The sequence below is a fragment of the Acartia tonsa genome, chromosome 4 (genome assembly GCF_053477335.1).
Source record: "Acartia tonsa isolate MP-2025a chromosome 4, ASM5347733v1, whole genome shotgun sequence".
NCBI classification, from domain to species: Eukaryota; Metazoa; Arthropoda; class Copepoda; order Calanoida; family Acartiidae; genus Acartia; species Acartia tonsa.
In genome coordinates, this window is record NC_137263.1 from 1,778,861 (window position 1) to 1,804,019 (window position 25,159).

Sequence of the window (25,159 nt, forward strand, 5' to 3'; positions counted from 1 at the left end):
CCCCTCCCTTCCTGATGAAAAATACTCAACAATTCAGAGATAAGACAATAAATTTTAATTTCCCCAACTAGATCATGTTAATATTTAGAGGGGGGGGGGGATGTGTGTAAATTAATTAATGCTATTTGCTATATCTTCCCTGAAAAGAGACTATAGTAATAATTTTCACTATATAAAAAGCTACAAATCATATAAAAAAGAAAAGCTATAAATTCATCTTTTTCAAAAAGATAGTGTTTTTTTTAAATTGTAAAATTTTAAGCTACGTCTATTTTTTTCTAGAGATGATTTCTCTTGGAATGGTGGTGGTACCCTCCCCTACAATAGTTATAAACCTTTACTGGACATATCAGAAGCTACAATGTAAAGGAGAACTATATCGGTTCACAGATAGACAGACAGAGTCACAGATAGACAGACAGACAGAGTCACAGATATACAGACAGACAGAGTCACAGATAGACAGACAGACAGACAGAGTCACAGATATACAGACAGACAGAGTCACAGATAGACAGACAGACAGAGTCACAGTCAGACAGACAGAGTCACAGACAGACAGAGTCACAGACAGACAGACAGAGTCACAGACAGACAGACAGAGTCACAGACAGACAGACAGACAGAGTCACAGACAGACAGACAGACAGAGTCACAGACAGACAGGCAGACAGAGTCACAGACAGACAGAGTCACAGACAGACAGAGTCACAGACAGACAGACAGAGTGTGAAGTAGTAATGAAGCTTAAATCCTAACAATCATAATCAACGAAAAAAGGTATCCATAAGATAATGCTGATAAAATTATGTAAATCTTCATTAATGATACACAAAATAACCCTTTCTGTAGATTATAATTATTGGTTACACTTTAGGAAACTCAACTTAATGAACCAACCAATAAAAATTCAATAAAAGTCTCCAAAGTTCTTAAGAAAATGAGCAAGAAAACGTTATTAAAAAAACTTTGGGGACTAGTGTACTAAACAGACCAATGCTCCCTCCCTCACTGTATCCATTATGTCAGTGACGGATGGACGGACAGACAGACATGAGATGAAGAAAAGCAGAGCTCAACAAATTGCGACTATTCATGGTTGAGCAACATTTAAACAAGGATAACAACATCCAAAACAGCGAAGCTGTTTTTGTTCGTTTAAATGGACAATCTGCCGACATTTGAACCAAGGACGTCCAAGGTTTTACTTGTGGGGAGTAAAATAAGGGGGATGTTTTAATGAATTTAAAAAAAAAAAAAAAAATTTTGGGGGGGGGGGGGTAAAATGATCGGTTTCAATGTTTGAGGGTGGTAAACACCCATTTACACCCACCCTTGAACGTCTATGATTTGAACTAATATTTGTGCAATACAAACGAACATATTGTAATATTAAATGTCACAAAAAGCTTCGCATTAAAAAGCTTCAATGACCTGCTTTTTCTATGAGTAAAAACATAAATAGAAATTTTGAATAACACATAGTGTTTCTATACAAGGATCTAAAGGGATAAGACAATGGCAGATAAATTGATTTACATCCCCAATGATGTTACTCAAATTTACTTTTTCTGTAGATTACAATAAGTGTTTGAAGCGCTTAGACGCTCAACCTAATTAAGCAACTAATTAAAATTCAAAAAAGGTCATAAAACAAATGTGAAAACGTTAATATAAAACTTTGGGAACTAGTGTAATAAACAGTCCAATATACCCTCCCTCCCTAATTTCTATACAATATACTTGAATGTAGCTAGTCTTTTACTTAAACATGTCTGTATGTCCTTCCGAGATAAACCATTGTACATCCCCAGTTATGATAAACTAAATTACCCTATTGTAGATTAAAATTATTGGTAGAAACATTTTGATACAACTAGTTTAAATCAACTTTTTAACAGTACGATTATTTTGTTTGTTATAATTGGTGAATATAAATAAATTTATCGTCAATTGTCTTATCCCTTAAGATCCCTGAAATTATTAAAGGTGGCAAAAGTATCATTGTTATTTTAAAAACTAAAATAAATAAATAAACAAGATAATTTATATCCACAAAAACGCAAATTTGCACATTAACCCTGAACGGTCAAGGGGGGGGGGCGTTTTTTCCGGTTTTTTGTCTCATTTTTTGGTGTGAAAAATAGAGGGCTATAACTGAGTGACTTTTTAAATATGGATATGACACATAACTGAGAGTTGGAATTTATTGAATATCTCCATCCTAGCTGGGTCAGGATGCCAGCAAACCTGGCAGATCCATTCAACTACAAAAAAAATATATGAAAGATTACAGAAAATCAAAACATTTTGACATAATAATGAATTTTTATTAAACATACTTTTCAAATAAAAATTACGTACTTTACAATGAAATAAAAAAAAACAAAGTCATATTTTAGCACAAATTGTGCTGATTTGAAGTTTTTGAAAATTTATGATTTTATAGACTAATTTATCTGATAATATAAAAGTGTGTTTGTAATTAAAAAGGGGAGAGCGGGCTTTTTATTGAGTGTGTTTGTTCATATCACCCACGAATTTATGGCTTCTGTAGCCTAAAACCATCCTGGGATCTATGCGTTGCTTTCCTAAGATGGAAAACTTAATTGATTGGTTAGTAAGATCTTAACAGACAAACTGAAAAAGCTTACTATATTATATAAAACTAGCGGCTGCGCCTCTGGCATCAAGTGGCTCTGTAATTTAAGTGGCAGAGGGAGGGAAAACAAGACCTAAAAATAATGCTTTGTCTGCTGGAAGAGTTAATAATTTTGTGGCATTCTGCGCAAGTAACCAAAGTCTTTTAAATTAGGCAAAATAAGAAAAGCTGTATTTGTCCTAGTACCCAAAGTTCTTGGCAACGCGTCTCTAGGGGCGTTTCGTCGAATTTTCACAGTAGCTTTTCCCCTATTTCTAGCTCCTGCTGGAGGCTCTAACCATGCGGGGCCAACTGCCTAACCCTGCGAGGTAATCACCTAACCTAAAATAACCCATCAAAAGCTACTGTGAAAATACTAAGAAACGCCTCTAAAGAGGCGTTGCCACGAAAAGGACTATACCCCAAATAAGTTTTGATCCATTGTCCCATCCGTTAATTCCTGTAAAAATATCCGATTAAAAATTGTGTATCAAATAAATTACTTGGAAATTGATAATTCAGCTCTATATAGATAAAGAGAAACTAAGCGATTTTCATTTTTTTCATTTATCAACCGACCAATCAAAATTTAATAAAGTTCCCAAAGTTGTTGAGCGAGCGAATAGAAAATGTTATTATAAATCTTTGGAGACTAAAGTAAAAAAAGCCCAATGTTCCCTTCATCCCTGATATGTTTCTCTGTCGGTCTATAGTTAATCCTCAATTGTTATTAAAAATTGACTGATAAATGAAATTCTTTCTCTGCAGAATTTTAGGTATTTGCAAATTGGAAGCAGGTAGTAAGCTGTTTATACATCTATACTATAAATCTATATTGGGAATGGGTTTATTATTACTCGGATCTTACACCAGATCATCATGTACTCTATAAAGTTAAACTTGTAGCTGGCTAAAATAACAATACCCTCTATACACCCTCTTCACCCCATCCTCCCCCCTCCCATCCTATTGGATGAACAAACTGACCAATAAATAAGGTCCATATAAGCAAGGTAAATTGACCACAAATTTTCCTGTCAATATATCCTTATATATTTTATATCCATTACTAGCGGCTGCTCCTCTAGCATCTAGGAGCTCTAAATTCGAAAGGATATGGAAGGGCAGAAAAATAGGTTAAAACCATACAAAGACTTAGTTATAAAAATAAAAAAAATAGCCTAAAACCATCTTAGGGCCAATACGAAACTTCCCTCTAAAGGAGAACCATATCGGTTCAGTGGTTAGCGAGATCCTTCGCTACAGACAAAAAAGGTTAGTACTTTATATAATAGGATAATAGAAATGTTTTCTGTATTAAAAAGCAGATATTTCTAGCTTTGGGAGTCCTCATATAGAAATTATTGTATGAAGCCTTTTAATTTTGAAAATACAAGATAGTACTTTAGTTTAATTAAGAACTCATGTTTTAAAATTTAAACAGTCAACAAAAATTATTTGATTTTGCTTGCAGTTTGCACGGCAGGGTTCGTAAGGGATAAGACTATGGGCAATTTATGGAAATTTTGGTATTTTAGCGGTCAAAAATAATTGTTTGATATCTAAATTAATATCGAACTAGCAGTGCCCAAACTAAACAACCATTCTTGGGGCTATTGTGGTAAAGTCACTCTTTACCACAATGAGTACCTCCTTAAGATATCCCATGAACTAGGGAACCTTATTATCACTAGGTAGGTACTTGGAAGATGTAGGCTGGGAGGACTTCTGGGATGGAAGGTCATCTTGGTGAGGGTTCTTCAGGCAGGAAGGTCTTCTTGATGGACTGCTACTTCCTTGTTATATTACAAAAAAATATTTGTTAAATAACAAAGATTTCTTTGGAGTTATATATTTATTTTGACTGTTAACAGTTTCAAAGCAAATACAGAACTGATTTATTACAATAAATATCTCAGCTTTTATACCCGTCAATTCAAATCAGCTGACAAAATGTTGACTTCATTTTTAAAATGGCTACTTCCATGATTCAAAATGGCTGCCTTCATTTTCAAAATGGCTGCTTCCATGATTCAAAATGGCTGCCTTCATATTCAAAATGGCTGCCTTTTGTTAACAAAATTTGAATTGACAATAAGAAGATCAGAACATCAATATAGACATTATATACATCATATACATAACATTTATATACATAAAATTTATGATACTAGTATTCAATCTATTGTGTTGTGCTCATTTTCAATGCTAGGATATCAGAAAATGCATTATGTGTGTATCAGAGTTCATTCAAAAACATGTATATTGATTTTTATTGAACTTTGCACTTTTTACAATAGAGAATGTGAAGAGTATTAAGGTTATATTGCACCTTTATACATAGTCTTGTAATCACACAAGTTTTGTTCTTTGACCACAAAGGTATACTAAGTTCTTCAATCACAAAGATAAGTCTTTAACCATAAAGGTCACTTCAATTGACCACTAAGGTCTTTGCACAAAACCACAAAGGTTTGTCCTGGACCACAAAGGTCCCTTGATCAACCACTAAGATTCATCCTTGACCACAAAGGTCCAGTCTATCACAAAGGTCCAATATATATGTCCTGGACCACAAATGTCCCTTGATCAACCACTAAGATTCATCCTTGACCACAAAGGTATTACTTAATCAATCTCTATAATATAGTTAACCACCAAGGTTTATTTTATCACAAAACCACCAAGGGTAAACATTAACATAGTATTCAAGCTTGGCAAATATAACTAACTTTTTATATTGCCTTGCTTAATACTCCACTATATAATCTCAATTGTTTAGAATCTTGATAACACAAATTTGTTTATTTATATGTGTCATGATTCATAGTTTCTAAACAAGGACGCTTTACAACACTATGTATTCAAGGTTGGTCCAGAGGGGGTCTATAAAATAACTTAAACCATCCTAAGACTCTAATCTATAAATAAAATAGCTTTAAGCCATCACAGTACATATTTGAAGCTTACCTTTCGGTTCTGTAGTTATTAAGATCTTAAACTTCAGACAAAAAAAATTCTACATAATATAAAAGGATTTCTAAACTGTATAATTTTTTTTTTATGTTTTGTTGTGAGCGGGATAATTAATTTATCTCACATTGACATTTCCCTTATAAAAACTGAGCTCGATTATGTAAAAAAGGTAATACAGACTTTTTACGTCACCTAACGTTATTTTTAGATTTTTATACTATGTAATCCTTAAAACGTAAAATACAGGAAATGACAGTATCATGATGTCTGTCTGTCTGTACTGAAAGAGTAGGTATGAATCTTTTACCTTGAAGCTTCCTATATGTCCCAGGAAGGTGTTTTATCTATCTTTTTGGGTGGGGTACCTCCATCCTTCCATAAGAAATCGCCCCTAAGAAAATAAAATACCCCTAAGAAAAAATATTTTTCTTTACTTTTTCTTTTTAAAACAAAAATTTAAGGGAATAAACACACTGCACCCCCCCCCCCTTCCCTCCAGTTTTATGATTGAAGGGATCATAGAGGTCTCTAGGAACGTTTTCTTTTCAAATTTATAACGTTTGTACCCCACAAAAAAAAGTTATTTCATTTTCTCAAAAAGAGTTCATGAGAACTTTATTTAGAGCAATTTTAACAAAGGAAAGGCAAAAACTAAATAAAAAACAAAAACGTTACATAACATAATATTTACATATCGCATTGTATTATAGACAGATTTTCGCGAATATTAAATTAAAAAATAAAAATTAAAACCAATTTTATTAGCCCCGAGACGCTAAAGGCATGGGCTTACTACAAAACTGGTATTTTTTTAATGCTCGTGGAAAATTGTCTGTATAAATCATTTTTCAGTATAGCTGAAAACCGTTTCTAATCCAGCGGATATTAATCGGTTTCGAAGCCAAACTGTAAATAGATTTTTTCTTCCTAAATACTTATTCTCGTTTTTAGAGTTGTATAATCTGAAATGAAATTTTTGTGTTTTATTCAACCTAAAAATGTCAACATTTAAAGAAAAAAGTACGTCTAAAATGCAGAACATTTCTATCAACTTCCTTTCCCTTTAAAAATATTGACCGTGGATCTAAATATATTATTTTCTCGTATTCATTCGAATCCGGTAGATAGAAACCTGTTCTCATCCATACGAAAAAACTATGTCTAGCATCGAATTATATCAAGCTTTCTCCGAATATAAAAATGTACAAACATAAGATTAAAACCAGTTTTTTAGCCGGTGCCTTCGGCACCTAGGGGCTAAAAAAACTAGTTTTAATCTTATAATTGTACATTCTATATCCGCGGAAAGCCGTTTATAATACGATGCGAGAAATAACTATTCTCTCCTTTTTGAGCTATGGTGAATTTTCTAAATGGTTTTTATAGATGTTTAATACCGTAAGACAAGAAGTTAATAAAAGGCCATAAAGGAATATAGCTGAATAAATAATTTTAATATTTTTTTACTCCCCCCTATGGACTTTTTCATCCTTGTTATTGAATTTCACCACTGTTCTAATAAATGTGATTTTTTCTCACTTTTTTTGACAGCTAAAGTACAAATTATTGTTTTTCTTTGAAAATCTCGAATTTGACAAATAAACAAGTAGCCTAATTATCTAGTAGCGAAACTGCTCTTTAAGTATCAGTGTCTGTCTTTCTGTCGGTAATGATAGACTGGCCCGATTTTTACTTTTTTTTACTCTTTTTCACTTTTTTTAACTTACCTCCTCTCTATTACCCTCCCCCATCCCATCTTCTGCACATCCCTTCGGCCCTCACTAACCTTTTAACATTTATTGAAACAAGGATGACAACATCAATAAAAGCGAAACACTGAAACGGTAGGACAAACGGACATGAACACTTACATAGTGTCAGAACTGAATAATCAGAATATAAATGTATATTAGTCGAAGCAAAATTGTAAGTAAATTTGCTTATAAACTGCTTTACACAGGATAATGTTTATGGACATACTTACATACTTGATTACAGAGTTGCTTCGCTTATAACATTATACTTTGTTGTCACGCTTTTTTAATCCTACCTAACTAATAAAGGAAGCACAATGCAAAATTTGAAATCGATAGGACAATTCTAACATGCCTAGATTAACGAAAAAAGCTATCCGTTACGGACGGACGGACGTATGGACGCGACCCTAATTATAGAAAAACTTCGCTTACAAAAAAAGGGAAAACAATACGTGTCCGGGACATATGGATGGAGGGACGGACATATCATATTAATAGAAAAGCTGTACCACTAAAACTAATTTTAATATCATATTGAATTTTTAAGCATTTATTTATAAAAAATTGTCAATGTGTTGAAAGAAATTTGCATAAAATCAAATTAAAATAGATAAATCGATGTATTGTTACTGGGATGTTGCACCAGATTTTCATGTATTATAATATAGTGAAACTCGCATCTGGTTAAGATAACGATACCCCCATCCAAACCCTATACTCCATCCCCTCCTACAGGATAACAAACTAACCAAAATTGTCCTGATTAGCAAGCTAAATTGACGACCAATTTTCCCTAGTCAATATATCCACATATATTGTATATCCATTTTCATATGTTAGTTTTGAACAAACAAAAATAATGAGCAATTTTCCAAATAGCTAGTCTTTTTATCTGTTTATAAATATTTATTTTTTACATAATATTTATTGAATTGCGTAATTTTATATAATATTGAATGAATTAAAACAGACTTTATTTTGCAAAATTCTTCTTAAAAATGCAATAAATACTGTACAAAAAAAATAGTGATCTTTTTCAAAATAAATTGTCTTATTTTATAACAGTTTTTATGTTTATGCCAAACCCCTACAGAGGGGGGGGGGGGGGGTTGTAAGCCTTTGGGACAGAAAAAAGCTTAAAACCATCACGGGGCCTAGGTAGGCTTTCCATAATTAAGAAAACTTCTTTTAAAGGTTAATGAGATTTTAACAGACAGACAAAAATATTACTACTTCATTTAATTTTAAAGTTTAATTTATTTTTTGAATAAAATCTAATGTTAGAAGCTATTAGTAAATTATAAAGAAGATTCACGCTTATTTCTGACATGCATATGTGTTCTAATTTGTGCATTAATACAGGGATCTAAAGGGATAAGACAATTAATGATAAACAAAATTACCCCTTCTGTAGATTACACTAAGTAGTTGAAAATTTTGGATACTCGACTAAATGAACCAACCAATCAAAATTCAATAAAAGTCCAGAAAGTTGTTAAGCTGACAAATAAGAAAACGTTATTATACAACTATGGGAACTAGTGTAAAAAACAGCCCAATGTCCCCTCCCTCCCGGATTAATATAATTTAATTTGATACATAATGTGTCAAGCACTTATTTATTTCTTATAATTTAGTTCGTTGATCTTTACTTAAAATTTTTTAATTTTTAAAAAAAATTTGATAAACAATTTACGCTATTTTAACCTTTTAAACCAAGTATAATATTTTTTACATCATTTGTATGACGGGGTTTCATAAAAAAGTTGTATGTTACAATTTATGAAATTAATCATTTAGTTTTCAGTATGGCTTGGAAACCGATTATTTTCCGCTGGATTAGAAACGATTCTCAGACATCTTTTCCGCGGAAAGCTGTCTATGATACGATGCGATAAATAACTATTATTTCATCATTTAGGTGACCTCAGTGTTGAGCTTGACGGCTGCCCTGTACAACACGAGGAAGAACCAGGCCAACCTGCGGGACACCATCGTCTCCAGCGAGACCGTCAAGGTGTTCAGACCCCAGCAGGACGGCGGCAGCATCCTGCAGGTCAGTATTATTCTGCTAAACTAACATGGTGTTTGTCTGTCTGGACTGAAAAATTTGCTAACATTAGAGTAAAACACTAGAGGGGGAAGGGGTTAAAGAACTGTATGTCCCCATCCCAAGGACCTTGAGCCGACTCTCAATTGGGTCTTTGAAAATCAAACAATAGTGTCGGGAACATTAACAAGCCAAGTAGCAGAAAACAAAAAAAGTCCTTGGAAAAGTTGTTATCTGTATATATGTACATCTTTACTATAGATTTGTTTCTCTAACCGAAGAAGGTTTTTAACTATTCATGCTATTGTGCTCCTGAAAACTAACTGTAGCCATTCTTGAGATATTAAGAATACATAGACAAACGCACCTATCAAATTCACATCCTATTTCTTTCAGGACATGATGTCAACCCAACTGGTTCCTGGTGACGTCATCAAGATACCAGAACATGGTTGCCAGTTGTTATGTGATGCTGTACTATTAGAGGGACAGGTACTATTATATTAATTTATTAATATATCTGGCATCATGATAAAGATATTAGAACATTGTTGCCAGGTGTTATGTGATGCTGTACTGCTAGACAGACAGGTAGTGTTATTATATCTGGCAACATGATAAAGATGTTAGAACATGGTTGCCAGATTTTATGCAATGCTGTACTACTAGAGGGACAGGTACTATTATTATATCTGGCAACATGATAAAGATATTAGTACATGGTTGCCAGATGTTATGTGATGCTATACTACTAGAGTGACAGGTACTATTATTCTTATATCTGGCAACATGATAAAGATATGAAAACATGGTTGCCAGATGTTATGTGATGCTATGCTACAAGAGTGACAGGTACTATTATTCTTATATCTAGCAACATGATAAGAACATCAGAACATGGTTGCCAGATGTTTTATGATGCTGTACTACTAGAGGGACAGGTACTATTATCGTTATATCTGGCAACATGATAAAAATATTAAACCATGGTTGCCAGATGTTATGTGATGCTGTACTAATAGAGGGACAGGTATTATTACTATTATATCTGGCAACGTGATAAAGATATTATAATATGGTTGCCAGATGTTTTGTGATGCTGTTCTACTAGAGGGACAAGTACTATTATTATTACTTGCGGCTACGCCCCTAGAGGCCTCTAGGGGCACTTGAGGAGGAGAGAGTCAAATTTAATAACCCAATTTCTTATTTTAAATTTTTAAAGAAAAAGTTAAAAAAAATTTTGGGTGGGGGGGCGAAATTTTTTTTTGGAGGGGGTGCCCCCCTTCCTCATTTTTAATTTTAGTTAAAAAAAAATAAATTTTTTTTTTGGGGGATGGGGTTGGGGGTGTCCCACCCCCAAAAAAATAGTTATAAACCTTCCCGGGACCTATGAGAAGCTACCCTGTTAAGGAGAACCCGATCGGTTCAGCGGTTAGCGAGATCCTTCGGTACAGACACACAGATACACAGACATCCTGTTACTTTAGTATAAGGATTATATATCTGGCAACATGATAAAGATATTAGAACATGGTTGCCAGGTGTTATGTGATGTTGTACTATTATAGGGCCAGGTATTGATAATATATCTGGCAACATTACATGATTATAAGATACTAGAATATGGTTTCCAGATGTTATTTGATATTTTGCTAATTGTTTAAAGGCCTAAAATGGCAGATGTCCTACTTAAAAATTAACAACTTATTGTTTTAGGCCATCATGAATGAGTCCATGTTGACCGGTGAAAGTGTCCCCGTGACGAAGACAGCCTGCCCCAACGACGAGGCCCAACAGTACTCGGCCAAGACGCACGAAAAGTACACTCTCAAGTGCGGCACTGAGGTCATCCAGACCCGCAAGGTCAAGGGCCAGACGGTGAAGGCGTTGGTGATCAGGACCGGGTATTTGACTACTAAGGGAGATTTAGTGCGGTCAATCTTGTACCCACCTCCTGTGGACTTCCAGGTAGTGTGTTTTTTATGAATGAATTACTAACGGACAAACAAGCAAATTTGGCTGAAATAAATTATTTATGAACAATCTTGTTCATTAGTACTTGAGTGCAATATGTCGAAAAACAAAAAAAAAGATTTCCAGTATGGCTTCAAGCCCGATTATCATTCACTGGATCAGAACCGCTTCTCAGCTATACTGAAAAATCATGTATGACATTGTATTACAGACAATTTTCAACTTATGATATAATTTATATCAGTTTTGTTAGCCCTGGCCTTCGACCAATTGGGGATTTTATACTTTTCCTTTTAACATCTACGGAAAGCTGTCTTTAAAACGATGCGCAATTCTGTTGATACTATTCTGCAAGCTTTTTTACTTCAGGTAGCTGCGTAGATTCTTTGCTGTTTTCATAGCGCATTATGTAAGGCTGTGAAGAATAAAATTAAATATGCTAAAATTATTAATAGGTTCACTGTAAAACATATGATACTTAATAAATATTATTTAGTTACAAAGAATCTAAATATTATTTATTTTATTTTAGTTTGAGAAGGACAGTTACAAGTTTATAGTGTTCCTTGCTGCTATGGCCACTGTTGGCATGATTTATACTTTTGCTAGGAAACAATACTATAATTATTCTAAATTATGTATGGAAATGTCGTATTCCTACTTTGAAATAGCGTATACTAAATTTGAGATGTCTTATTCCTTCTTTGAGATGTCGCTTTTCTACATCGAAATGTCGTCTTCCTACTTTTAAATGACGTATTCTTACTTTTAAATGTCGTTTTCTTTCATTGCATTGGGTTGATTTTTCTTAGGATGGTTTAGGTAACCTCCCCTAGACATATTTTTAGAATATCTTTGCAAAAAAAATAATAGTTTGACAATAGTTTGGCCATTAAAAGTTACATAATTTAAGTATTGATCTCTGCAGGATGATTATCGACGGCGAGACCTGGGAGGACATTGTACTCAGTGTCTTTGATCTCATCACTATTGTAGGTTAGTACAGCCCCCCCCCCCCCCTGATAGTAGAGACCTGGGAGGACATTGTACTCAGTGTCTTTGATCTCATCACTATTGTAGGTTAGTACAGCCCCCCCCCCCCCCCTGATAGTAGAGACCTGGGAGGACATTGTACTCAGTGTCTTTGATCTCATCACTATTGTAGGTTAGTACAGCCCCCCCCCCTGATAGTAATGACCTGGGAGGAAATTGTACTCAGTGTCTTTGATCTCATCACTATTGTAGGTTAGTACAGCCCCCCCCCCCCCCTGATAGTAGAGACCTGGGAGGATATTGTACTCAGTGTCTTTGATCTCATCACTATTGTAGGTTAGTACAGCCCCCCCCCCCCCCCCCTGATAGTAGAGACCTGGGAGGACATTGTACTCAGTGTCTTTGATCTCATCACTATTGTAGGTTAGTACAGACTCCCCCCCCCCCCCCCTCCTGATAGTAGAGACCTGGGAGGACATTGTACTCAGTGTCTTTGATCTCATCACTATTGTAGGTTAGTACAGCCCCCCCCCCCCCCCCCCCTGATAGTAGAGACCTGGGAGGACATTGTACTCAGTGTCTTTGATCTCATCACTATTGTAGGTTAGTACAGCCCCCCCCCCCCCCTGATAGTAGAGACCTGGGAGGACATTGTACTCAGTGTCTTTGATCTCATCACTATTGTAGGTTAGTACAGCCCCCCCCCCCCCCTGATAGTGGAGACCAGGAAGGACATTTTAAACGATTTTATTCATTTTTACTGATTTATTTTTATTTCAGTACCGCCGGCCCTTCCGGCGGCCATGACAATCGGCGTTGTCATCGCCCAACGGCGGCTGGGCAAGAAGGGTATCTACTGCATTTCCCCGCGTACCATCAACGTGGCCGGGTCCATTGACTGCGTGTGCTTCGACAAGACGGGCACTATCACGGAGGACGGTATGGACATGTGGGGCGTCATGCCCAGCGCCAAGGGCGTGCGGGCGGTCTTGGCGGGTAATGGCGGACAGACCAAGGCGGAAGAGGCGGATGGCAACACCGCCCGTCTGTTGGATCCAGTGAAAAAGGTTTAGCTTTAAATATTGTTTTTTTTCATGATTTTTTACAATGATGATAAACAAAATTACCCATTTAGAAGATTCAAATTATCAGTTGAAATGTTTGGACATCAACCAAATGTTCACATGTTTGAAACCAATCAATTTTAAATTCAATAAAAGTACTCAATGTTTGAGCATACAAATAGATTAAAGTTTAAAAAGTTTTTACCAGTTTTATTTACATTTATTTACGTGTCCATTTAAAACATGTTGATTTTTTACTTTTTTTTACAACAAAATTTTGTATGTTAAAATTATCCGATTCTTCTGATTTTTGGTTTACTGATTCCTATTACAACAAGGTATAGTGTTATAAGCGAAGCAACCCTATAATCGAGTCCTAATAACGTTAGCATGTACTTAAACAGTAACATGTATTTAATCAGTTTTGCAACAAATTTACTTATAATTTTGTATAGACATGTGATTTTGCGTTAATAGTCAGTTTATTCAGTTCTGACACTTAACAAGTGTTAATGTTCGTTTGTTCTTCCAATTCAGAGATTCGCTTTTATGGATGTTGTCATCCTTGTTTAAAATAGCCCCGCTACAACCAAATGATAACTCGAAACAGCAATTTTAGATATCTTAATTGACCTTTTTCATCTAGATAATTGATCTGAGTATGGAGAGCGAGATGAGGGTCGGTATGGCGGTCTGTCATGAACTCAATATCATTGATAATAAGGTTGGTTTTTAATTGATTGATTGATAGATTGATTGGTTGCTTAAATGGGTTGATTGATTGATTTTAACATACTTATTATTTTTGATTTATTTATTGATAGATTGATTGATAGATAGATTGATTGATTGATAGATTGATTGATAGATTGAATGATAGATTGATTGATTGATTGATAGATAGATTGATTGATTGATTGATTGATCTATAGATTGATTGATTAATTGATAGATTGATTGATAGATTGATTGATAGATTGATTGATAGATTGATAGATATATTGATTGATATATTAATTGATTGATAGATTGATTAATAGATTGATTCATAGATTGATTGATAGATTTATTGATTGATTGATTAATTGATTAATTGATAGATTGATGGATAGATTGATGGATAGATTGATGGATAGATTGATAGATAGATTGATAGATAGATTGATAGATAGATTGATAGATAGATTGATAGACAGATTGGTAGATATATTGGTAGATAGATTGGTAGATAGATTGATAGATAGATTGATTGATTGATAGATTGATTGATAGATTGATAGATTGATTGATAGATTGGTTGATTGATTGATTGATTGATTGATTGATAGATTGGTTGATTGATTGATATATTGATTGATAGATTGATTGATATAGATATATTGATTGATTAATTGATTAATTAATCTAAAGATTGATTGATTAATTGATAGAATGATTGATAGATTGATTGATATTGTTTGAGAAGCTACACTGTGAAGAAGAACCGTGTCAGTTCGGCGGTTAGCGAGAACTTTCGGTACGCACAGTGTCACATACAGAGATCCTTTTACTTTAATAATGATAAACAAATTACCCTTTTTTTCTAGGTGATGGGAGATCCTTTGGAGGAGAAGATATTTGAGTTTACAGGCTGGAGCCTAGAGCAGGATGGAGAGGATCCAACTCAAATGGTAACAACAATAATTTCACTTCCATATACCTATCCCTGCAGTAACTGTTGCTTACAATTTTAAAAGAAACAAAGTAGAATGATGTCCACATTTCATCTAGATTAATTAGGACTCTTTTGTCCCTCTCAAATAATTCAAAATTGTCAAATTTGGCGTGATAAAGCAAAAGAACTTTTTAAAAAAAAAATCTCTTCGTACCCAATTACAGTTCTACTCCAGATTTTATGTTCGAAAGCACATAATACTTCTACGGTAAAATGACCCCCTTTGTTATTTTAGTCAAACTTATTATTAATGTTGACATCAAATGCTACGTTAAAGTCAAACCAACAATAATAGTACAGAAACTAAAAGACTATTAATGGTGTTAAATTTATTTCAAACAGACGGTTTAAGGTCTTTTTTGAGTAAAGGGAGGATTTGACCAGTTATTTCTGAAGTATCTCGTTTAAAAAGAAACATCCTAGCAAGTTTAAAATTAATATAAAGCTTCCTAGGAATTGGTATAATAAAAATCTAGCTATTTAATTAAGAAAGGGGAAGGTAGGTTGTGCTAAAATTCCGTAAAGGAGTGAGTTTTAAGGCTTAAAAACAGCAGTAAAACGATAATATTCACTAAATATATGTATTTCTAATTGAAATTTTTATCGTTATTACTGTTTTTAACCTAAAACTCACAACTTATACAGATTTTTAGCACAACTTACTTCCCCCTTAAATACCACCATTAATCTCGCTAACCTTATAACGATTTGGCTCTGCTTTTGAGGAAATATACTTATCATATGAAGTATATGAAGTTATAGAAATATTTTTTTTGAGTGAGGGAAGTAGTCACTAGTTGTAGAGAATGTAATTAAAATGTAACAAAATTATTTTCATTTTTCAGGACAAATTTGTGATGCCTTACGTGCGTTCGCCGAAGGACCAGGCAACCGGCGCCTACATACAGGCCGCGCCCGCCCGCGTCTGCGAGTTCAGCTCGGACACGCAGTGCATGTCGGTGATCTGCCGCGTGTTCAAGGAGCACGCGCACAGCGGAGAGTTCAGCGCGCCAGAGTGCGTTATTTACTCCAAGGCAATGATTAATTACATGTTTGAAATTTTTTGGTTTTATTGCAAGGATTTAAAGGGATAAGGCAATAGCCTAAATTGATGTACATCCCCAATGATGATACACAAAATTACCCCCTCTGTAGATAACAATTAATAGTCAAGACGTTTGGACAATGAACTTAATGACCAAACCAATCAAAATTCAATAATTCCCCAAAATTGTTAAGACAACGAGTAAGAAAACATTATTATAAAACTTTGGAGACTAGTGTAATAAACAGCCCAATGTTCCCTCCTTCCCTTGGTTTATTTAAATTGAAATTGACAGGAAGTGGACATTGGAGTGTAAATTATGTTGTTCACCAAAGTTTAATAAATACATTATCTCACACGTTGGCTTACTTGGATCTTACACCAGATTATCATGTTCTCTTATAAAGTAAAATTTGTAGCTGGCATAAATAACGACCCCCCCATCCCCTTTCTTACTCCTATCCCCTCCTCTTCTACTGGATGAAGAAATTTATCAATAAATAATGACCATGTTAGCAACCGAATTTTGTTTCCTGTCATAATATCCACGTATATTATATATTCATTAAAGTAATTGATCTGTATGGCAGGGCTCTCCTGAAAAGATGAGACGGTTGTGTCGTCCAGAGACAATCCCCGCGGACTTCACAACCATCCTGGATGAATATGCCAGCCAGGAATTCCATTATGTTGCCAGATATTAATGCCCACATACATATTTTCTTTAAAAAGGATGACAACATTCATAACTAGCGAAGCACAGAGACAATTTTAACAAACAGGCTAATGAACATATTAATGGATGAATATCCGCTGGTTTGCAGCCATGCTGAAAAATAATGTTAAACAGCGGATTACAGACAATTTTTCATGAATATTACCATAGGAATCTTCACTAAAAATTTCAGCTATCTAACTTTAATAGCAACCGAGAGGAAATCAGATTACCGACTGACTGACGGACAGACAACGTTCATTATAGAGTAGCATCGCTACTAAAAAGAAGTAGAAAGTCTAGATGAATAAAAACCTTCGTTTGATAATTGTCCGGGCCAGGGATGGTTTTAGGCATTTGTATTTTTATAATTTAGCCTGGGTGTGGTTTTAGGCTATTTGCTCTTTGAATAAAGAGCCCTTAGATGGGCGCAGTTAAAAGTATTGCAACATAATGACAGCGTGTATAACTGTAGGGGTACCGTATCCTGGCCCTTGCCTCGCGCCACTTGCCCGCCGGCCTCGCCAAGAACGTGAAGCTGGCCAAGCTGGAGCGTGCAGACATTGAGAGGGACCTCACCTTCCTGGGGCTCATCATCATGGAGAATAGGCAAGAGAATAATAATGGATTGATTATTAATTGTATGTTACACCAGATTCTTATGTACTCTAATAAAGTCCTACTTACAGCGGGCTAAAATAAGGATACCCCCCATCTATCCCGCTTACCCCATCCCCTCTTCTCCCTCTGGATAAACGAACGGACCAACACATTTTCCCCTTTCTATATATCCACGTAAATCCTGTATCCATTTTTATAATAAATCCATTATTTGTTCTTAACTATAGGATCAAGCCAGTTAGCAGTGAAGTATTAGCAGAGCTTCATGGTGCTAATATCAGGCAGGATGTAGCAAAATATCAAAAATTATTATGAATCCAAAGGGATAGGACAATGGTCGAAAAATTGATGTACATCCCCAATGATGAAATACACAAATTTACTCCTTCTGTATATTACAATTAGTGTTTGAAACATTTGGACACTCAACTTAATGAACAAACCAATCAAATTTCAATAAAATTCCACAAAGTTGTTAAACCAATGAATAGGAAAATATTATTGTAAAACTTTTGGACTAACGTAATAAACAGACCAGTGTCCCCTTCCTACCAGGTTAATTATGTAAAGAATTTTTTCAATCCTTCATAAATAAAATAAAAATATAATTATTTTAGAAAAGATACAACATTATTTTCTTCTTCATATAAAATTCTCCTTCATTATCTGTATTTTAATCCATAAATTTCATATGTAACTTTTTCAGTTCCATAAAACATTCTTTGAAATACTTTTATCAAACTAGCACTTTTGCCTCTAGCATCTAGGAGGGAAGGTCGGAAAAAAAGCCTAAAACCATTTCAAGACTTGAATCTGAAATGCAAATTAGCATAAAACCATCCCAGGACCCATGTGAAGCTTCCCTAAAATGGAAAACCCAATCGCTTAATTAGTTAAAGAAATATATAGACAAAAAACCTTACTGCTATACATATATTATAATAGTTGCTTTGCCCCAGCTAGGGAAAGGTGGGGGATGTCAGGAAAACAGCCTGAAACCATATCAAGACATTTATAAATAAAGCATCCATGAAAAGTACAACCCATTTAGACCAGCAATTTCCGAGATCTTTAGCTTCAGACAAAAAAACTTACTACTTTAGTAGTAATTTTATTTTGCTACAACTATCAACTGTACAGGCCAATCATGGTGACCGGCGACAACATCCTGACCGCCATCAGCGTCAGCCGCAACTGCGGCCTCGTCAAGCCCGGCGTGCCGCTGATCCGCGTGAGCGCCACGGTCGAGAACGAGTTGAACGACAACCCGAGCGTAGAGTTTACCGAGTTGGACGACATTCGAACCCCCGGCAAAATGGAGATAAAAGAGGCAGGCGCTAAAACTGACTACAGTCGCGTCGATATGGGCGGCAATAATTATTACTTTGTGTTGGACGGCGCCGCGTTTGAGACAATTGTGCGGTACTACAAGACTGACCTGCTGCCGTTTATTGCGGCCCGCGGCGCGGTATTTGCCCGCATGCGGCCTCACATGAAGCAACAGCTGGTGGAAACTCTTCAAGACTTGGACTACTTCGTGGCGATGTGCGGCGATGGCGCAAATGATTGCGGCGCCCTGAAGGCGGCACATGCCGGCATTTCTCTGTCGGAGGCGGAGGCCAGCGTAGCCTCGCCGTTTACATCGCACACTCCCGACATCTCCTGTGTGCCGCAGTTGGTTCGCGAGGGACGCACGGCGCTGGTCACTTCTTTCGGCATCTTCAAGTACATGGCGGGCTACTCCATCACCCAGTTCTTGTCCGTTATGATCTTGTACGACATCTACTCCAACCTGTCCGACACGCAGTATCTCTACATTGACATGTTTATAATCACCACGCTGGCCGCATTTTTCGGGTTGAGCCGGTCGTACGCGGGCCCGCTGGCGCGCTCCCCACCACAGAACTCGCTCATCTCCTTCCTACCGCTGTTCAGCCTGTGCACCCAGCTGGCCATTGTCATTGCATTTCAGGTGACGGCGCTGAAGCTGATCGAGGGCCAGCCGTGGTACGTGGCCTACGACTACCAGAACCCGTGCTTCATCAACACGACCGTGGAGGCGGACTTCAGCGCGACCGGCCTGCCGACCATCGACGAGTATTGCGACCCCGAGGCCGACATTGATCCGGTGGCGTCGTATGAGAACTACGCCGTGTTCAGCGTGTCGCAGTTCCAGTACATCATCCTGGCCATTGTGTTCTCCAAGGGCTACCCCTACAGGCGGAGTGTCATCTTCAACATTCCGTTTATGGTGACATGTGCAATTTTGACAGGATTCTCCGTATACCTGGTTCTGGATCCGGTTAAGGAGCTCATCTATGAATTCATCATAGGTATAAATTATAAATGTTTTTGCAGTGCGGCTTTATTTTAACTAGATCCTGTGCGTCGATACCTTACTAAGTTACTAAGACTAAACCTATCATCCTTTAATATAAAGTAACATAGAGTGATCAACAAAGTTTATTTAAACATGTTATTTTTATTTGACAAAAAGAAGCAAATTATGAAATTAATGTTAAGAAGCAATAAAGTTATCGTCAATACATTACTGAATATGAAATTTTGATGTATATTATTTTAAGTTTGTGTTAGATTTTTAGAATTGTCCAATAAATGAAAAAAAAATCAGTTTTGGTTGGGAGGTATTTTTTTAGGGGCAATTTCTCTTGAAAAGGTTGAGTAGCTATGAACCTTCTAAAGACCTATCAGATCTTACATTAGGAGAACCATATCGGTTTAGCGGTTAGCGAGATCCTTTGTTACAACCAGACACACATTCAGACAGAGATCCTGTTACTTTATTATAAGGATTAAACTGCAAGTAAATAACTAATTAAAAATTTCACCCAATCAAGTTCATTCTGTATTTTCCCTAGGTTTCCACCTGTTTCTGCCGCCCGCTGATGAATTCTGGTTCCGGCCGCTGATGCTAGGACTTGCAGCTGGTAACCTACTCGTCGCCCTCTTTGTCGAAACTGTTATCTGCGACAGGAAAACAGACCTTTTAAATCAGAAAAAATGACTTGCCTTTTAAACAAATTGATGTAAGCCACCAATAAAAAAATACTTCTGTGGTTAAAATTATTGGTCGGATAAATAGGACACTCTAAACTCTAAACAACCAATAAGGATTTAATAAAAGTACCCAAAGGTTTTAAGCAAACGAATTAGAGTGCCTTTTAAAAAACTTTGGGTACCATTGCATTTATTGGACTGTAAATTATCTTTCATTGCCCTTGTTCCAGTTTAATTGGGTGGTTCAAACTTGTAGTGTTGAAACTTTTCAACAAATAAATTTGAATAGCTGACGGGGTTATTGTTTTTATTGCAATTAGAGATGTACAATGTACATTGTAGTACAATATATGTAATTCAATTCATCATCTATTGTCTTATCCCCCCCTGTCAAAATTAAGCCTAAAATAGCCCTTAAAACTTTAGTTAACTATTTCTCCTTAAACTAAAATTAGATAACAAATAAAATTTTGACAATCTATAGGGATAAATTTTTGTACATCCCCCAATGATGATACACACAATTACCCCTTCTGTAGATTAAAATTAGTGGTTGAAACGTTTAGACACTTAACTTAATGAACCAACCAATCAAAATTCATTAAAGTCCCCCAAGTTGTTAAGCCAACAAATAAGAGTATATTATCATAAAACTTTGGGGACCAGTGTAATAAACAGCCCAATGTCCTTTCCCTCCCTGATTTTAAAGTCTGTTTGTGCTGTAGGTGCTTCAAACAGAAAGTGGAGGCCATGAAGAAAGGAACCAAGAAGCACGAGCAGCTGGAGAAAGAGCTGGACAGGCGCAAGGATTTCCCCAACATCGCTGCTCAACCAACCTCCACCATGAACACGCCCAAAAAGGCGGGCGGCGGCACCGGTAAAGACCACAACGTCATCATTACGGAGCAAGGCGTCTCTGACGCAAATGACGCCCTCAACAGTCTTTTCTCCACCCCAACAAGCAACGTTGTGGGTCACGAAGCCGCCGCGGTTGTTCTGAACCCACCGCCGTTTTCGCCTAAACGCCATCAAAATCAGTTGACCAACAGCTCTCCGGCAAATGGGACTGTAAACGGTGGTGTTAGCGGTAAAGCCGCCGTTCTCAACCACCACAACAAGTTTCAACCATCCTTGTCCTCGACCGCCGAGTCTACGCCGCTGCACATGAACGGTATCAACGGCGCGCCCGGCAGCAAGTTCGACTCCGCTCTGTCGACGCCGGTACGAAGCCTTCCATCGCCGAACCTGGTAACCGCCATTGGTGCTGGCCTTCAAGAAACATCTGACAGCAGCTCTGAGTGCAACAGCAAGTTTGTAAGCTGCAACAGCATTTTGATGGATAATGAAACGGTGGCTGCCGCTGTCGCTGATGGATTCCTTGCTAACGGTGCAGCCATCGGCGGCGGCGGTGGTGATGAAAATCTGTTTAAACCTTCTGAAGAGGCAGCTGGGACCGCCGCCGACACGTTTGGAGGCGGATACAATCATACGACAACGGTTGCGGAGCCTGGGTATAACAAGACGGGCTCCAACTCTCCAATCCCCTACCGGTGACAATTACAACTACAATTTGAAAAACAAAATGGCGACTACTGCAACCACGTGTTGTACGCCATTTATGCTGCGGCTTTTTATATATCTTATGATAAATTTTGGTTGTATTATGTCAATACTGATTTTGAATATTTACTATTGCTATTATTATTATATTTGTTGGATGTTTTATATGAAGAATGCCAATATAAACCTAATTCTGAAATATGTGTTTTAATTTTTTAGTATTGAAGCTACTCTATAATTTGAAATGTCTGTCAGTCAGCCACAAGGAAACGAGATTTTCTCGGCTGCTATTCATGATAAACTACTTATCTGTTATGTTCAGATCATCCTTCAGTCTGTATGTACTGTATAGTTTGTAGTCTGTCTTTATATGTATTAGCGGCTAGTAGCCTCTAGGGACACCATAGGTGGGGGGTGAATTTGACTAGCCCCCCCCCCCCCTATCAATTTATGATTTTAAAAAAATTTGGTAGGTTATTTCTTGGGGCGATTTCTCTTCAGAGTGTATTCTGACAAGCAAATATAAAGGAAAATTTCCCTACAACCTCCTTTCCCTTTTCCTCCCCTTCTTTCCCACCCCTCTTCAGTTACATGACATAAACATTAAGCAAAATATACCACCAGACACTTTATAAGGTTTCGTAATTTTTTGGGTAGAATTGTTGGTTGGAATAGCTACCCCTGCCCTCACCCAAAAAGTTTTAAACCTTTCCAGGAAATATAAGAATACTAGAGTTGGCTCAATATAACTATATCGCTATTGGCTAGTTTTCTATAAGTACATATCTATTTATCTATTTCTCAATAAATCATTTTCCTCCCCCGCTATTACTATCCAAAAGAAAGAAGTAAATATTTATTAATTTAAATGATTTTAAAAAGATTTTTTCAATTATATTTTTTTCACATTATCATCACCAAAGGGTTAATATGATTAAAATTTTAGTTTTAATATTTTAACACAAAGGAAGTGTCGCCACAATCGAATTCTTTTAAAATACAGTTTTCTTAGATTTACTCTATTATGAACGTATATTTTTTATTTATAAAAATAAGGATTAGATACTTCAATGTAATTCAAATATCTACATGAAGTGAAAAACTTAATTCATTCCATAAACAAATAGGATAAAGGTCTTATCGCTTTGGTCAATGAGAGTTTAATGAGGATTATTGGAGCACTATGAGTTTTAAACACTTTACCATTGGAAGATTCGAGCTCATTTATAGACGCTTATTTACTATATAGATCTGTTATGGATCTTGATGCAATAAAGCAGGCTGTTTTGTAAATGTTAAAAATTGGAAGATTTCATTAAATAAAAGTAATCGCAAATATACTTAGTAAATAAGAAACGTCACTGTTGAAAAGAACCATAGCGGTTAGCGAGATTTTTTGCTACAGACAAAAGATATTTTTTTCTGGCATGTTTTTCCTCTAGATGCTGGGAATTATAAAAGCATTCAGAGGTAACATTATTTTTAAAAGTTTAATAAAGCAGCAGATAGTGTCTAATAAACAATACGTCATGTAATACTAATGACCAAAGACAAGCCAGTATACATTGTAATTGGCAAATGGTAAAATGTATATTGGCCAATCATTGGTTATTTATATTGTATGATGTCATTCTTTATTAGGCACTATAAACTGCTTCTTTAGAATTAGGGACTGTAATTTAGCAAATTAATTTCATTTAATGAAAATTCGTATATTTTTGTGGCGTTATGGTAAAACTTGTTTTGCGTTGTAGCTGAAGGGAAATGGGTAAGAGGCCGGGGGGAGGAAGAGGGTTGTGAGGAAATTTTTACTTGGAATTGTTCGTCAGAATTTTGGTCCCTTGTAGAGTGTCAAATCTGAATAATCAGAATATAAATGTATAAGCATAAACAAAATTGTAAGTAAATTTGTTGCAAAACTTTTTAAATACATGATATTGTTTAAAAACTTACTTACATTTTTAGGACTTAATTATAGAGATGCTTCGCTTATAACATTGTTCCTTGTCGTAATTGGAGCCTGTATACCAAAAATCAGATGAATCGGATATTTTTAACATACAAAAACTTGTCAAAAAAGTACAAAATCAATGTTATAAATGGACTTTTGGTAATGATAATAGAGTGGCTGCGCTTTCTAACTATTATAGGAATCATCATACAAAGTTTAAAATCTTTAGGACAATTATAACCTGTTTAAATTAACGAAAAGAGCTAACCGTTACAGACGGACGGACGGACCGACCCTTATTATAGAAAAGCTTCGCTTTTAAAATTTATTTTTTAAGATTTATAACTAATAGACAATTCTAACATGTCAATTAACGGGTGTAAATTACTATAACTCAAATCTACAGAAAAGCATTGCCTCAAACAACCGGGCAATGGCGCTACAACTTGCCGTTCCAGACTCTAACGGTCTAGACTCACTTTCCCGCGCTTTTTATCAGTTCTCATGGGGGGTCAGGAGGTTTGGTGGGCTTTTTAAAAATTCCATGCACATTGTAACAGTACGATTGTAAAGCTTCAAGACAACTTTTTGTTATGTGATTACAAGGATATTATATTTATAGACCCAATAATGAAGAGGAATTGGCCAATATTTTGGTTTCTTGTCCAGTATTAGCTCAGCAGTTAGTATATATAGTGATTTTTATATGATTGTGATTAATAGTATAACATAAATTTTAAATTTGTGAATATTAAAATTGTTTAACTTACAGGAAAAGCTAGACCACTTCCTAATGAGAGAGAACATTAAAGTGTTATACATAAAAAAAAACAGAGAAAATAAAATAATACTTAGAGTAATTATTGATTTGAAAACGCTAGAATTGATAAGACTCATAAACCAAATGAATAGCAGATATTTAAACATTTTATGTACGTTTTTTTAAAATTATAAATCACTTATTTAATTGCAGATAAATTGTGTACAATGATGATACACAAACTAACCATTTCTGAAGATTATAATTAGTGGTTGAGACTTTTGGACACTCAACTAAATAAACCAACCAATCAATAC

At 35.8% G+C, this 25,159-nt stretch overlaps 1 protein-coding gene across 4 annotated transcripts in view; it reads left to right on the plus strand.

Annotated features, from left to right (window-relative positions):
- Positions 1-22,330, plus strand: part of LOC145315635 (polyamine-transporting ATPase 13A3-like) — a 76,713-nt gene extending 54,383 nt beyond the window's left edge. For all 4 annotated transcript variants that reach the window (XM_080155623.1, XM_080155624.1, XM_080155625.1 and 1 more), the window contains 15 exons: positions 9,296-9,430; positions 9,821-9,916; positions 11,144-11,395; positions 11,934-12,008; positions 12,328-12,397; positions 13,175-13,461; positions 14,105-14,182; positions 15,045-15,128; positions 16,018-16,206; positions 16,808-16,892; positions 17,406-17,541; positions 17,781-17,834; positions 18,694-19,886; positions 20,433-20,545; positions 21,295-22,330. In XM_080155623.1, coding sequence (XP_080011749.1) covers positions 9,296-9,430; positions 9,821-9,916; positions 11,144-11,395; positions 11,934-12,008; positions 12,328-12,397; positions 13,175-13,461; positions 14,105-14,182; positions 15,045-15,128; positions 16,018-16,206; positions 16,808-16,892; positions 17,406-17,541; positions 17,781-17,834; positions 18,694-19,886; positions 20,433-20,545; positions 21,295-22,125 — 3,678 coding nt within the window. In that variant the 3' untranslated portion in view covers positions 22,126-22,330. The remainder of the gene's footprint in view (positions 1-9,295; positions 9,431-9,820; positions 9,917-11,143; positions 11,396-11,933; positions 12,009-12,327; positions 12,398-13,174; positions 13,462-14,104; positions 14,183-15,044; positions 15,129-16,017; positions 16,207-16,807; positions 16,893-17,405; positions 17,542-17,780; positions 17,835-18,693; positions 19,887-20,432; positions 20,546-21,294) is intronic.
- Positions 22,331-25,159: the final 2,829 nt, after the last annotated feature.